This window comes from Artemia franciscana, chromosome 11, assembly GCF_032884065.1.
Source record: "Artemia franciscana chromosome 11, ASM3288406v1, whole genome shotgun sequence".
NCBI lineage: Eukaryota > Metazoa > Arthropoda > Branchiopoda > Anostraca > Artemiidae > Artemia > Artemia franciscana.
The window spans coordinates 36,552,458-36,567,431 of record NC_088873.1 but is presented as its reverse complement, the minus strand read 5'-3'; the positions used below and the strand labels follow the sequence as shown (position 1 = coordinate 36,567,431).

The following is a 14,974-nucleotide window of genomic DNA, read 5'->3' as shown; positions in this document are numbered from 1 at the left end:
AAAGGAATAATTTTGCAGGAAATGAAACAGAGTCGGCCATCCCCATTCAAAACACATATGGCTCAAGCTCTAATCGTATGTAATTGAGAGTTGAAGCTGCCAAGGTTATAAACTAGTACATATTCTCAGGCTTAACAAGCTTTTGTTTGTTATTTTACGAATCTCAGGCTGATTAATGATTATTCAGGGGATGTTTATCCTCAAGTTCATTAGTGAAGATACAAAAAAGGTAATTTTCATAATCTATGGGGTGGGGGGAGTTGTTTTTTTCGATTTTCTCGACTAAGATTCGAGAAATGTAGAACAAAATGATAAATTTCCACTAATTATCGCCCCTCAATATTCAGCTTGAACACACGAGAGGTGCCTATTTTGCTTTGTTGCACATTCCTATTTTTAACATAATTTTAAACATAATTTACCAAAATGAAGCACCGCTATTCAGCCAACCACCATATTATTATTTTTTTTTTTACATTTTTTTCCTATTTAATCTTTGGCAGAAAGTTTTGTCTTGGAAAAACTTTGGAAACTTCTTTCTCTATACCTGAAAACCAAACACATGGGGATATACTTTTTCATTTTAGAGTCGACAATATAATATTTTTTATAATGTTTTTATAATATTTAATTATAATATTTATAATATCATAATGTTTATTTTTACAAAATTTTGTAATGTTTTATAATATTTATTTATAATACAAATAATATTTTTATAATATCTATAATCTTTCTTTATAATATTTATAATGTTTATAATAACAGACAAGATAAGTGGCCACCTGGTACTCATCAAGGCTGTAACCCTTTGTCAGAAGCGACTTAGAAAAGAGAGTGTAGTAAATACCCACAAAATTCAATTTTGGAGATTTTCGGAAAATCTCGTGACTAAATTGAGTCCTCAATGTAATCGTCTAATTCCAGCTATATTTCATATTTTTCTACGATGGAGAGAGGTGAACTACCAAATCACCTAGCCTAATGTTGAGTTGATTTATGCTTATCTTTTTTTTTTACCCGTATCACTTTAAACAAAAAAAAACAGGGTAAACTATTATTCTTATGAAAAATTCCATTAAAATTAGAACTTCCTAGTTAAAAATGGTGTTAAACCTTGTGCACACCAAGGCTGTAACGCTTTATTGGAAGCGCCTCAATAAAAAAGATGATTTTTTAGAATGTTGTACATATCCATGAAAGATCATTTTTGGGAATTTGGGAAAAATCCCGTGACAAAAAATTAGACCGCCATATAATATTCTATTCCCATTTAAATTTTATGTTTTTCTACGACGGTGTGTGGTGAACTCCCAAATTGCCTACCATTATATTGACTTGCTTTGTGCTTATCTTGTTTTTTACCCGTGTCACTGAAAAAAAAAAATACTAGGGAAAATTATTGCTCTTTTGAAGAATTCTATTAAAAATTAGAACCTTCTAGTTAAAAATTGGTGTTAAACCTGGTGCACATCAAGGCTGTAACCCTTTACAGGAAGCAACTCAACAAAAAAATTATTTTTTATAGAATGTTGTACATATCCAGGAAACATTATTTTTGGGAATTTAGGAAAATCTCGTGACCCAGGAAACACCATATTTGGGAATTATATTGACTTGATTTATGCTTCTCTTGTTTTTTACCCGTGTCACTTTAAAAAGAAACAGGGGCAAATTAATATTCTTATTAAAATTCCACTAAAAATCTTAATAAACTTCTGCCACAATTCTGCTTTTTGAAACAATTAAAAGCTTTAGCGTAAAGAGCGAGGAATTGCGGAGGGGACAACCCATTTCATATACGGAGTAATTTCTGTTCGTTTTAAGTTTTAATGTCGCTCCTTACTTTCAGTTAAAAAAAACTAGTTTTGTTATGTAATTAGTTACAAATAAAGAGAATCTCTATTTCATTCTTGTTCCAAATACGTACAATTTATTAGAATTGCAGGTATCGATCCAGTTTTAAGCGTCTCTTTCAGAGTGATCTTAACAAGATTCACAACTAAAAATACTGCTATATTGGACAACATTCTTACTAAAGTAAGTTTGGTTTTCGTTAATGTACAAATTAATTCACGAATTAACTAGGGAAAAAAGAGAAAGCATGTCAATACAACTCTAAAAAAATTACAGAGAAAAAAATATTTTTTTCGTGAATCAGGTAAGGCGAGGATCACATTTCTGCGATAAAAATTTTCCATGGAGGGGGAGGGAGAGAATTTATGCGGTGGAATTTGTCGGACATTGTTCTTATGTCTAATTTTCACTCAACCTAGTGAATCTCGGTCCCCTGTTACTGTTAAACTGCTTTGTTCCGAAAACTGGCGGATTCGTTCGAGTTTTGAAATAAAATGTAGGGTATTTTTTTTATGTCTAATGGGTTTTTACTGCGTATTTCCTTTCCTTAGTTTACAATTATTACATATGAGTCGTAGACAGGGTATCAGAAGCATTATTGTAACAGCTTAAGACACACTCCACTTTGATTGGCAGATAATTAGTGTCACCAAAGAAAAAACAATCTACAACCCTATACTATGTGGTAATTCAATTGGTCTATTGAACAACAATTTCACAAGCGAGTCGAATTACATCTTAAGTGTGAATTAAAAGGTACAGAAAGATAATCCAGCCCTCTTTTCAACAATTGATACCCGTTTTTACCCGTTATTTATTTGCTCTTTACCCGTTACATTTTTTATCAAATAAATAGATCGCAAAACCTGATTAGGTTTTTCTTACGAAATTTAAGTCAGTAAAAAGAACGACAAGTGGCGAGATACATCGCTTGAAAGCAAACTATCTCCTTCGACTCCAGTTTTATCCTTGTTGGATTTATTTTAACTTAGTATAATTTTCTTGATTTAGCCTAAGTTATACAGTTTTCATTTTATTTTTTTAAAATATTATAAGCCTCAGAGATAACAGTATTCAAGTATGTTTCTGAAGCGTGGATCGTCTAAATGACGGAAGAGGATTTGTTTGATCTTTTCCAGAGAAATCGTTCACGGGTTGTTTTGGTTGTTCGTCTGACTGGCCGTATTTCAAACAGTAAGCTGTACAAGAAAATGTAGTTCTTTCCCACTTTCTAGGGCTACAATGATAAAAAGGTTGAGATGGCTAGGACACGTTCTTCGGATGAAGCATGAATGATTGTCAAAGATCGTACTCTTCGGCCAACTATCTAGGGCTAAACAAAGAGCAGGTTATATGCCCTATTGGGATGGGATGAGGTCTTAAGGAAGGATTTAATGGAAATTGAACCTTTTTCGGGGGGTGTAAGTAGGGAGGCTTTGAATTGATCGGAGTGGAGGATGTGTGCGCATAGCTGTGCTAGCGTCTGGTGGCTTGGTGTTCAACTGAGTTGTTAATAGTAGTAGCAATAGTGGTAGTTTTTTAATTTGGATTTTTTTTTAATTTTCGTCAGTGTCAGTGACGTTAATGTGGGCAGTATAGACAACTGATTGTTGGAAAACCGATAAAATTGGCCAGAGTTTGAATATATTTTGTATGTGTGTTTCCTTAATGCAAGTGAGCAGTATAGGCGAAACCTACAACATCATCTCAGTAGGCTGACAAAACTTGCCAGCTCATGGAAAATGAAGTCTTAATTTACAAGCAAAAGAAAATAAAGCAAAGCAAGTAACACCACAAGCCATAAAAACACAAACAAAAAGGGAAATCAAGACAAAATTAACGGGTCATCTCTTATAAAAACACACTCAAGGTAGGTCTTTAACCACAACCCTTAAAGAGAACCAAAAATTTACAGAAAGTCAAAATTTTGTCCAAAAAGACATAGTGTATTTCTGGCTATCTTAGCTCACTCCAGAGAAAATTTTAACAATTCCCCTACCTAGCCTGCGTAGTGTAAGCTTCTAGAGCACTGGTGAAGGAAGAGGCCACCGATTTTCGAATGCAGTATTAGCTAAAAGCTGATAAAACGATTGATCGTTTTTTTTCCACAACAACTCGCAGAAGTAGATATCCTCGGAGCTATTTTTTGAAAACCCCAAGTAACGCTGCATGATTCTTTTCACCCCTTGCGAGAGGACAGATGTATTTCCAAACCATGAGACACGCCCTACCTTCCCAGTTAGGGTGTGAAAAAACAATGTCATGAAAAGTCCCATATTTTTCACATTTTGCTTTATGTTAATATGAAAATAAGACCGTCAATTGATCAATTGATCTCACTGAATGATACGGACTCATAGGCAACACCGTAATAGTAGGATCTAGCAGTAGAGGAAATCCTCTTTTGTCTGGAAATTTCTCGTACTTAGGATTTTATTTCTTAGAATTTGACCACAGCAAAAATATACTAAGCCATGAATAATTTTAGAAGAGCCAAGACAGACTGTCCGATTGAGTGAGAGGCAAATCTTGCATAGCCTCCTTATTAGGATTGTATATAAATGGTGTTAGTTCATTTGTTAATAGATAAGTCTATTTATCATCCGTCCAAGCGTCATTCCTAGGGCAGAAGAACTAAGGTAGATAGTCATAGAACTAATATAGGTGATAACTAAGGGTGGTTGTAAAAGTAATCTTTGCTAGCGTAACCATGAAAGGGCAGCGCAGCCCTATCAGTAGTTCATGAAAATCAACTTTTTTCTTGTAAAATTCATTATCTTTCCGGGTAAAAGCTGTCCTAGCCATTCCTGCGTGATCCCTGAAAATTTAGTTGAGGAGTCTATAAAATGTCTTATCATCACAAAGTACAGTAGACAAAGTCTTTGCATTATAGATAGAGAGAGAGGTGGATATATGTCCAATCCGAAGATATTGATGACAGCGAAAACGTTAGTCTAAAAAAAAGAGAGCAGCACCATATGGCGTTTGATGTTTTTTCTGTTTGTTTTCAGAAACCTGAACCGGGCGTTATTGAACCCTAACACGTTTTAATGTCTTTCCTTACTTTTGTTTGGAAAAGGCACGTTTTATAATCTAATACTATTAGGTGCTTATTATAGAAGGCGAACTTGCCGCAATAACCAAGCAATGGCAGCTCTATCAGGAATTAAAAAATGTCTTTTCTTGCATATTTCTCTGTGTCAAATTCTTCAAAAGCTGTCCCGTGCATTCCTGCTTGATTCAAGTGAATGTAAATGAAAGATTGTGTGTGAAAAGTTTGAGTCTATTATAGCACAGCCGACAGTATCTATGCTTTACATACATAGACAAGGTGGATTTAAGTCCTATCCAAAGATTCTAGACAATCAATAAGGCTGGAAAATGGCGTCAGTCTAAAATAAGACTCCGACACCATCTAGTGTTTCGTGTTTTTCTGCTTGCTTTCACAAGATAAGATTGGGTACCTATTGAACATTAACACATTTTAATAGCTCTCTTTACTATCGTTTGAAAAGTGCTTGTTTTAATCTAATATAATCAGGCCCTTGTAGATGTAGTTTTAGCCAGCTTAACTACGAGAGGGCAACTCAATCAGGAATTCAAAAAATCAGTGATTTCTTCGCTAATTCTTTATATTTCCGGGACAAATTTATTTATTAGGAAGAGATATCACCTGCTAAAACAATGTTGTCGGAGCTAATATGCTCCAACTTTCAGATACATGCATTGGAAACTTGGCAATATTTTGTGGCTCAGGCACAAAACAACTTTTTGTCTGTCTAAATAAACATCATTGTCTGTCACAGATATTTTAAAATATCATCACATTTTGCTATGTTGACAGTATTAAAGAGTAAAATGTCATTGATCTATCCTGGTGAAAAATGATTTTTTTCCAGTTAAACTGTCAGTCTGACGTGACTTAATTTCATCAACATTTAGTATATTATCTAATTTTAGGCCTATTTCAAGTAAAAAAAAAAAAGAAAAACCTAAATTCCCGAGATGAGAAAAATACTACTAATACTACTAATAACTCACTGCAGCACCAAGCCGCCTGAGGCCAACACAGCTACGCACGCTCCTCCTCCAACCTAATCTATTTAAAGCCTCCCTCTTTACACCCTCCCAGGAAGTTCCCATTTCCTTTAAATCCTTATTTATGACATCCTCCCAACCCAGACAAGGACGACCTGCTTTCCGTGTAGCCCCAGACGGTTGGCCAAAAAGGACAATCTTCGGTAATCTGTCATCCTTCATCCGTAGAACGTGGCCTAGCCATCTCAACCTTTCTTTCATTATAGCCCCAGAAAGCGGGATTGAACCACACTTTTCGTACAACCTACTGTTTGAAATACGGTCAGTCAGCCGGGTACCCAGAACAATCCGTAGGCAATTTCTCTGGAAAACATCTAGTAAATTTTCATCTGCTTTTCGGAGTGTCCATGCTTCAGAGCCATATTTGACCACTGTCATTACTGTAGCTTCCAATATTCTAATCTTGGTTTGTAGGCTTATCTTTCTATTCCACCAAACTTTTTTTAACTGTGAAAAAAACACCCTGAGCTTTAGCTATTCTACTTTTAACATCTTCACTGCTCCCACCATCTTTACTAATAATACTACCAAGGTAACTGAAGCTCCCAACCTGATCAATCTTTTCGTTACCTAAGGTCACCTGTTCATCTTCACTTATTCCTAACCTTAGTGACTTAGTCTTCTTAACATTAATTTTCAAGCCTATTTTAGCACCCTGAACTCGTAAAACCTCTAAAAATTCATTCATTTTGCTCACACTTTCATCTAATATGCTTAAATCATCAGCATAATCTAAGTCCAGGAGCGTTCTTCCTCCCCATTTGATTCCATGGTCTCCAATTGCCTTTCCTGTGCTCCTTAAGACGAAGTCCATCAAAATGATCCATATAAAGGGGGATAGAACACAACCCTGCTTAACTCCTGATTTAACACAAAACCAGTTGCTAACCTCATTTCCTACCTTAACTGCATCAGTAAGCACAAATCACTTTAATGTATTTTTCTGGTATACCATATAACGATAAGACCTTTGTTAACGCTGTTCTATCAACAGAATCGAAAGCTTGCTCATAATCGATAAAACTAAGGACCAAAGGTGTTTGACAACGAAGGGACGTCTCAATTATTAACCTAAGAGTGAAAACATGGTTGACACATCCTCTACCTTTTCTAAAACCACATTGTTCTTCCCTTAAAACTTTGTCTACAGCATGTCTCAGTCTAAAAAGTATCATATTACTCAGTAATTTGCTACCTACAGAGACCAGACTAATGCCTCGATAATTCCGACATTCACTCTTGTCACCTTTCTTATACAGAGGTTTAATTAAGGTTTTCCTAAAATCATTGGGTACTTCCCCTTTTTCAAAAATCATGTTCATAATCTTCAGTAGCTTATTCCTAACCTCAGAGCCACCATATTTAAGGAACTCATTAATCATACTATCAGCACCTGGGGCCTTATTATTTTTTAATCCTTCTAGTACTGTCGCTAATTCTTCCTCACTAAACAAATCTTCCTTCACATCCAAGGTATCACAAACTTTTTCATTTTCATCTATATCTTTTCCTGCAACTGTATCTCGGTTTAGCACATTCTCAAAATGTTCCACCCATCTTTCTTTAACTTTTTCCTTATCACTAATTGTGGCCCCATTTCTATCTTTAACTGGGACTAGTCCGGATCGGCTACTCCCTTTCAATTTATTAACATGCCAGTATAATATTTTACTATTATGCCGTCTAGCCGCATCTTCCAGATCCTCAGCAATTTTATCCATCGCCTCCATTTCACATCTCCTTAGTTCATATTTTAATGCTTTCTCCACTTTCTTTACATTCCTTTTGTTTTCATACGACCTATCGCTCAGATAATTCTTATACAAACCCCTTCTACTCTCTATTAAACCTAAAGCTTTTTCACTAATATTCCTAGTTGCTGTCTTAGCACTCTTCCCTAGGACACCATCAGCAACTTCACAAATTGTTTTTCTGAAATTATTCCATCCATCTTCCACATTGTCAAATTTTAAACCCTCAAGTTTAGTACTCAACTGTTCCTGGAATTTTTTTCTCAAATTTTCATCCTGAAGTCTACCAACATCATAACTTTCCGGGAGGGAGCTACTCTTCCGAAATTTCAGCTTTAAATTAACCTTAGACACTACTAGATGGTGATCTTTACTTTTCAGGTAAATGATCAGTTGGTTCCTAATAAAGTTGGTGGAATCCCTCAGACCCTATATCTAGTCCAGTGCTCCTTCTGACCTAGAATTTGGGGTACAGGTTCCTGATTTCAAATCCCAAAGATATTCAATATCGGATTTGATGCTTATTGATCCCAGTAGCCTAAGGAAAATAATCAATAAAATGGATGGCATGGAGACATATCCAGAATTTTTCCTTGGGAGAGTACAAAATTTTTGGGGGGTTACAAAAAACTTCAAAAACCGCATAACATCTCGAACCACCTGTTTTATTCCCAAATCATTACTAATGAGTGAAGAGTTTTCATGGTTCAAATGGTTCCAACAACTCCTTTGATTCTGCTCTAGGTTGGCATATATTTAATAATCCGTCCCACATGATACTTTTTGAAAACTCTTCACTCATTAGTAATGATTTGGGAATAAAACAGGTGGTTCGAGAATCAATTGAAATTAATCTCAAAATAAATAAAAATATTTCTTTGAACAGGGACTTGGGGGAATACTCATTAAATTCTTTATATTCAAATTTGATTAAAAATGATCTAACAAAATATTTTACTAAACCAATTTATAATAGTACTGAACCAACTACGAAAAGGCCTTTGAGACAGGCTGCTAAACAAGCAAGATTAGCTTTAAGAAATTGCATCTAATCATTTTATTCTCTTTAGTTTGAATGAGTTTATATTTCTTCATTTCATTCTTTTTACCAGTCCTGGTTGAACTTCGCTGAAGTATGCTAGGGCTATATTTTTTTTTTTAATGTTTTAATAAGTGTTTTTAACTAATCAGTTTTAATTCTCACAATTTGATGTAAGTTCTTATATATATATATATATATATATATATATATATATATATATATATATATATATATATATATATATATATATATATATATATATATATATATATATATATATATATATATATATATATATATATATATATATATATATATATATATATATATATATATATATAGTTTCTCTCTTATTCTTGCATTGTGCTGAAGACGGCCCTTGGACATACGGCCGAAATATCTACATAAATAATTTCCATTGTCTTAAAAAATTTTCCCTATTGTCTCTACGTTGTATTTGTTTGTTACTTACATATTATACCGATCACAGTCAGGAAGTGAAGTCAGGTTAATCATAATGAAATATACCAAAATATGATGAAAATATATGACTTCAGTAACAAAATTATTGAAACTACAACAGAGAATTATAGAAAGTAGGCCACCCATAACGCTTTCCCAAACCGGTACTTACGTATTATACCGACCACACTCGAGAAGTGAAGTTATACATAATGAAATATACCATAATGTGATGAAAATATAAGACTTCAATGACAAAATATGGAAACTACACCAGAGAATTATGGAAAGCAGGCCACGCAGAATGCATCATATTAAATACCTAGCCTAACTAACTCTATATATTAAATATTTAATTAAATTTACCGGCAGAGTAGTTTATGTCACTCAGGGTAAGCTGATTATCTCCGAGTGCACACAGAGAGACCGGTTGCAACAGATCAAGAACAAAGCGGGGTCGGTACAATACGTAGTACCAATAAATTGTATATTAACCAATTACGCATTACCTACTGCACAGCAAGAATTAAGCAGTCGCAAGGGGTGAAATTAAAGAAATTACGAACCGTACTTTGTCAACTTTTACTTCGCGATCATGCAGCGAAAACTGATGAAAGGGTAACACATTTGTTTTTTTTTTTTTGTTTTCTTCTTTTAAACAGATAAAATGACATTCAATGATATATTCAACAAACTGATGATGCGATTTTATCATCAGAATAGAAGTTAGAAGTATTACCGACATGAAAGGGCATATCTGCGAGTTGGATTGAAACAAATTACAAGTATGTTATGTAGTTGATCCATTTTCAACTTGCCACCAGGGTACGAAAATAGAAAAATGACGTTACATGATGTAATCAAACAAATGACGTTTAACGTTGCAATGATGTCATCAGAAGTGAATGCAAAAATATCAAAGAAATATGCAGAAATATGATGAATGCAGAAATATGACAAGACAAATTTCGCAATTACTATTGGCCAAACCACACTGTCCAGTTTCACGCTTTTTCAATCGTAGAAAAATATGCAACATTAAAAGGCTTCAGATACAAAGGTGAACCTAACCTCGCTAAAAGAGGGGATACCAGAGTCTGCAGTTTAAAAGTTTGAGCTACTTCGTGTTCTTCAGTACTATTCACCTATTTCATTATATTTGTTCTTTATAATCCATAGCTCCAGTTTTTCTTGTCAATTTTTAGTAGGCTCTAAATAAGTTATTTGGCTATCCGCACAATAAACATTAATCTAAAACTTAAAAGAAATATGATTCCATTTCAATCTGTAATTGTGGCGCTGGACAATCTGTAATTGTGGCGCTGGAAAATTCCAACTGAGAATTCTTAAAAAAGAATTCTAAGAGTATACCTGACAATTCTTATAATCTCTAGTTTAGCTCTTCATAAATGTTTCTGCGTGGTATGATTGATCATATTCAACTACAGAACCACCATTTGGGCTAATTTTGCTTAATTTGTCTTTCCTCACAATCATCACTAGTTGAACTTCTTTTATCAACAATTTTATGCAACTAATGACAAGTTTCAAGTAAAATAAAAATCAACAGTGTTTTTTTCTTTAAGGAACAGTGGGCTTCCTAGTCGTTAGTCGCAGTAAAGAGTAAATTTTACTATTCAAAATCTGTAGTTACAATGAGGAAATAATGAAACCTCCAGGTAGTCTAGAGTTTCGGGTCTGGTCAATGTCTAGGTTTGTGCATAAAAATATTTTTGTCATTGAAATGGCTAGCGAACGAACGGCTGAGCCATTAATGGGTTAACTTGTAAGGCAATAGCCACTTAATCAGTGGCGTCAATGGGAGGAGGGCCTGTAGCTCCATATTTTTTTCCTCGCTCCTTAGGTTTCGAAGAGTATATTTCTCGGGGTATTATTGTTGAAAATGCCTTTTTTGGGGATTTTCTATTGGAAAAACTGAAATAACAACAAATTTATACCCTCCCCCCGTAAATTTTCTGAACTGAAGTCATAGCATCTAACGGCTAATAAGTATGGTTGCTAAATCAGTGTAGCATACATAGAATTGTCCACTATTGTACCACTATTGTACCTAAAATTTCAAGGTTATTTAAGTCGCGCTGGATTCGGAATCCCTTGTCTGAGAGGACGCGGGTTCGAATCCCAGTGTACCCAATTCTTCAGTTTGGGACGGGGATCAGTGGCGTGACTCTGTAAGCTTAGCCAGAGTCGACCCAGCTTTAAATGGTTACCTGGAGAAATCTGGGGAAGGTAAACAGGAAGGGTGTGCGAAAGCACAGGATGGATGGCCCCCAACCTGCCATTACACTTCCTGGCTGAAGGGCAAAGAAACAGAGATCAGCACCGCCGGTACGGACTGTAAAGTCTGATGCCGTATCCTTTTTTTTATTTAAGTCGTGTACATATAATTCCAAGGTTATTTAAGTCGTATTATTATACAACTTATCTTTAGGGTTTGAAGTGTGATAACTGTAAATATGGTTTATTTATGAGATTATAGCTACATGATTTTCTTATGCGATTATAATTATATTGATCCGATCGTATTTTTACAATGATAGATACAGTTCGTTTAGGGTCCAAATGCAACAATTGTAAGCTTTCAAGGGCTAAGTTGTTTCAAGGTTTTTGGTATTGATATTTGATTAGAGATTGGATGTAACGATTGGTAAAATGAGTTACATTTTCTATCACATACCTAGTAAAGAACGTTCAAAAATGTTCTTTAAAAAAAAGACCTAGTAAAGAAAATTCTACCAACCTAGTAAACCTAGTAAATAAAATTCAAGTAAGTTCTTTTTAAGTAACAATTTTTAAGTAAATGTCAGCAAAAACACTAGATTAAGTAGATTAAAACATAGAATAAAGATGGAAAAATTGATTAAAGACATCAAGTATATGATTAAAACCCTGATCTATATACGTACTTAAGATGGATTTGGGGAAAAGAGGGCAAGAGGGTACTAGTTGGCATCTAGTCCCTTAAAAGTGACGACTTTTGACTCTAAAAAGGGAATTGAAAATTTCAATTTCCAATCGAACGAGCCCCCTTTAAGGCTTATACGATCACCCCTCCCATGAAAACCTTATTTGTCCCCAGGGCATAGTTAACAACATTTGCCTCGGGTTATGGGGGGTTGTCTAATAGAACAGAGCTCTCCGTGTTATCGAGACAGCAGTGATCACTTCAACCTAGAAAGGAACGTTCAAGAACATTCTTTTAAAAAAAGACCTAGTAAAGAACGTTCAAAAACGTTCTTTTAAAAAAGACCTAGTAAAGACGTTCAAAAACATTCTTTTAAAAAAAGACCTAGTAAAGAAAATTCTACCAACCTAGTAAACCTAGTAAAGAAAATTCAAAAACGTCCTTTTAAAAATAATAGTTAAGTGAAGAAAAAATTACCGTTTGAAGCTGATTGAGGAGCAGTAACTATGATTTCGATTAATCTTAATGCCAAAAGTCTATTGCGAAAAAAAATTGTCAACATTTCAAAAGATGAAATTCGAAAGCCTGAAAATGGTCAAAAATGGGGTTGAAATAAAAACTGCACCATTGGAAACGCCATGAACTTATAAGATTATTTTTAGGGTCGTGGATATCGTCATTATGATGCGTGATAGATCACCATTTAGTAATTTTACCATCTACTTGTTTTACCATTTATTTATGTTACTCTTTAGCTTGGCTAGAGTCAACTTATTTTATCATCTACATGTCTTGTCATCTAGTTTCCTACCATTCACTTATTTTACCATCTACGTATCTTACCATATTTGATTTTACCATTAAGTTATATTACCATCTGGTTACATACCATCTAGCTATCCATAAAAATGGTGAATGCCATCTTTTATTCAAAAAATTTTCCAATCATTTTCTTATTCTTCATTAGATAAAATAGCCTACGTCACACATCATCCTACGCCATAGTATATTGGAAAAAAAATTCCTATGACGTCCTCTCCTCGTTCTGTAGAGTCTTTGATGTATTCAACAGCAAGAAAATTAGGAATCCAATTTGTGTCAGTATTTTTTCAAGCCTTAAACTTAGAGTGCTTCTCTCCACTGTTATATAAATGCTACTAGAAAAATTGTTTGAACTTGACTGTGCTGGGAATAAATTACTAGGAAAAGGTGCTTTATTATCCCCACAAACATATAATTGTCAATAATTTTTCAGCTTACTTTCAGCTGATTTTTTGCCTTTTTTAAATTTGGTACCCGCTACTTCTATATGCTTCACAACTGTATATGAAGGTATCTCTCATTAAATATGTATTTCCAACTGTTCCAACTTCTTAAAGATAAATATGATTGTGTTGGTTTCCATAAAGCCAATTCAAAACGTCAGATTCAGATTCAGATTCACGTTTATGACCCTCTGCAGCCTTTTTTCCATATTGATACTGGTTAATTAGTCCATGTTGTCTTTTGTTAGTTTGATTTTTTTTTTTCCTCGCTGTTTATCGTTTTTGTTTTTGTTTATTTATAATACTCCGTACTTTGTGTTTTTTATACTTTTACGGATAATAAAGTTCATTCATTCATTCATTCCACATTTACTGCCCTTGGTACTTTAATAGCATCTGCTCTACGGACACAAGAACACAAGGAAAAAAGCAGACTCTATACTCACCTTGAACATGACTGTGCTGGGAATAAATGACTAGGAAAAGGTGCTTTATTATCCCCACAAACATATAATTGTCAATAGGTTTTTAGCTTACTTCAGCTGATTTTTGACTTTTTAAAATTTGGTACCCGCTACTTCTAAATGCTTCACAACTGTATATGAAGGTATATTTCATTAAATCTGCATTTCCAACTGTTCCAACTTTTTAAAGATACATATGATTGCGCTGCTTTACATAAAGCCAACTCAAAAAGTCAAATTCCACTTTTACCCCCCTTGGTACTTTAATAGCATCTGCTCTACGGACACAAGAACACAAGGAAAAAAGCAGACTCTGTACTCACCTACCGGCAGTGAACTGGGATCCGTTTGCTGCACCAAAGGTTGACATAGCTACTGCTAGAGGTATGAGAAACGCCACTGGTCCCAGCACACGAAAACCCCAGTCCTAAAGCAAAAACACATAGTATGGGGGAGGATGCAAACTGAACATGCAACATAAAGAGGGGAAAGCGTGCTGCAGAGGGAAGAACATGCAGGTTGACTTTGTAATTTTCTTAAAACTATGGCAAAAGAAAATAGGGTAAACTTGGAAATTAAATTCTATGCTATCATAGAAAATGCTTAGAACAAATCTTTCAGGAATGAATTTACAGCCTAAAATATACTCTAGAGAAGTGCCGCACCTATAACCTTCGTTATTTAAGGGTCCTAGGAAACTACATAGACGACAAGGGTATACCTTCAAAATTTTAAAAGAAGTTTTGATTTTTAGCTTTTTTCTGAAAAAAGTGAATTTGACTTTTTTTTCCCCTCTTTCTCTTTGGCTCTAGGTTTGAAATACATTATTCCTATGATTTCAGTAAGACTGAATAATCAAGGTTATTTTTTAAAAGTTGAAGAAACAGTTTTTCAAACTTTCAAGATATTTTGGATATTTAACAGACTGTCACCAAATTGTAATTAAATCAAATTCATAACTTCACTGGATAAGAAAGATGGAGAGAATATTAGGTGCCAACACGTGGTCACCCTAGAAAACTGAAAGTGCAATTTCGAACAAAATTACTATCTAAAAGTTTTGATCTGATGTATTTGAGGAAAAGAGAGGGGGTAGGGGGGGTAGATGC

The 14,974-nt window shown here is 34.5% G+C and overlaps 1 protein-coding gene across 13 annotated transcripts in view; it reads right to left on the bottom strand.

Annotated features, from left to right (window-relative positions):
* The window catches only part of LOC136033164 (b(0,+)-type amino acid transporter 1-like), a 164,311-nt gene that overhangs the window by 23,666 nt on the left and 125,671 nt on the right, over positions 1-14,974 (bottom strand). For 4 of the 13 annotated variants that reach the window (XR_010618867.1, XM_065713834.1, XM_065713841.1 and 1 more), the window contains one exon: positions 14,189-14,292. The exons of the other annotated variants lie outside the window; for them this stretch is intronic. Coding sequence is in view for 3 of the 4 variants with exons in the window: in XM_065713834.1 (XP_065569906.1) it covers positions 14,189-14,292 (104 nt within the window). In the remaining variant the exon portion in view is untranslated. The remainder of the gene's footprint in view (positions 1-14,188; positions 14,293-14,974) is intronic. 13 annotated transcript variants of the gene reach the window in all.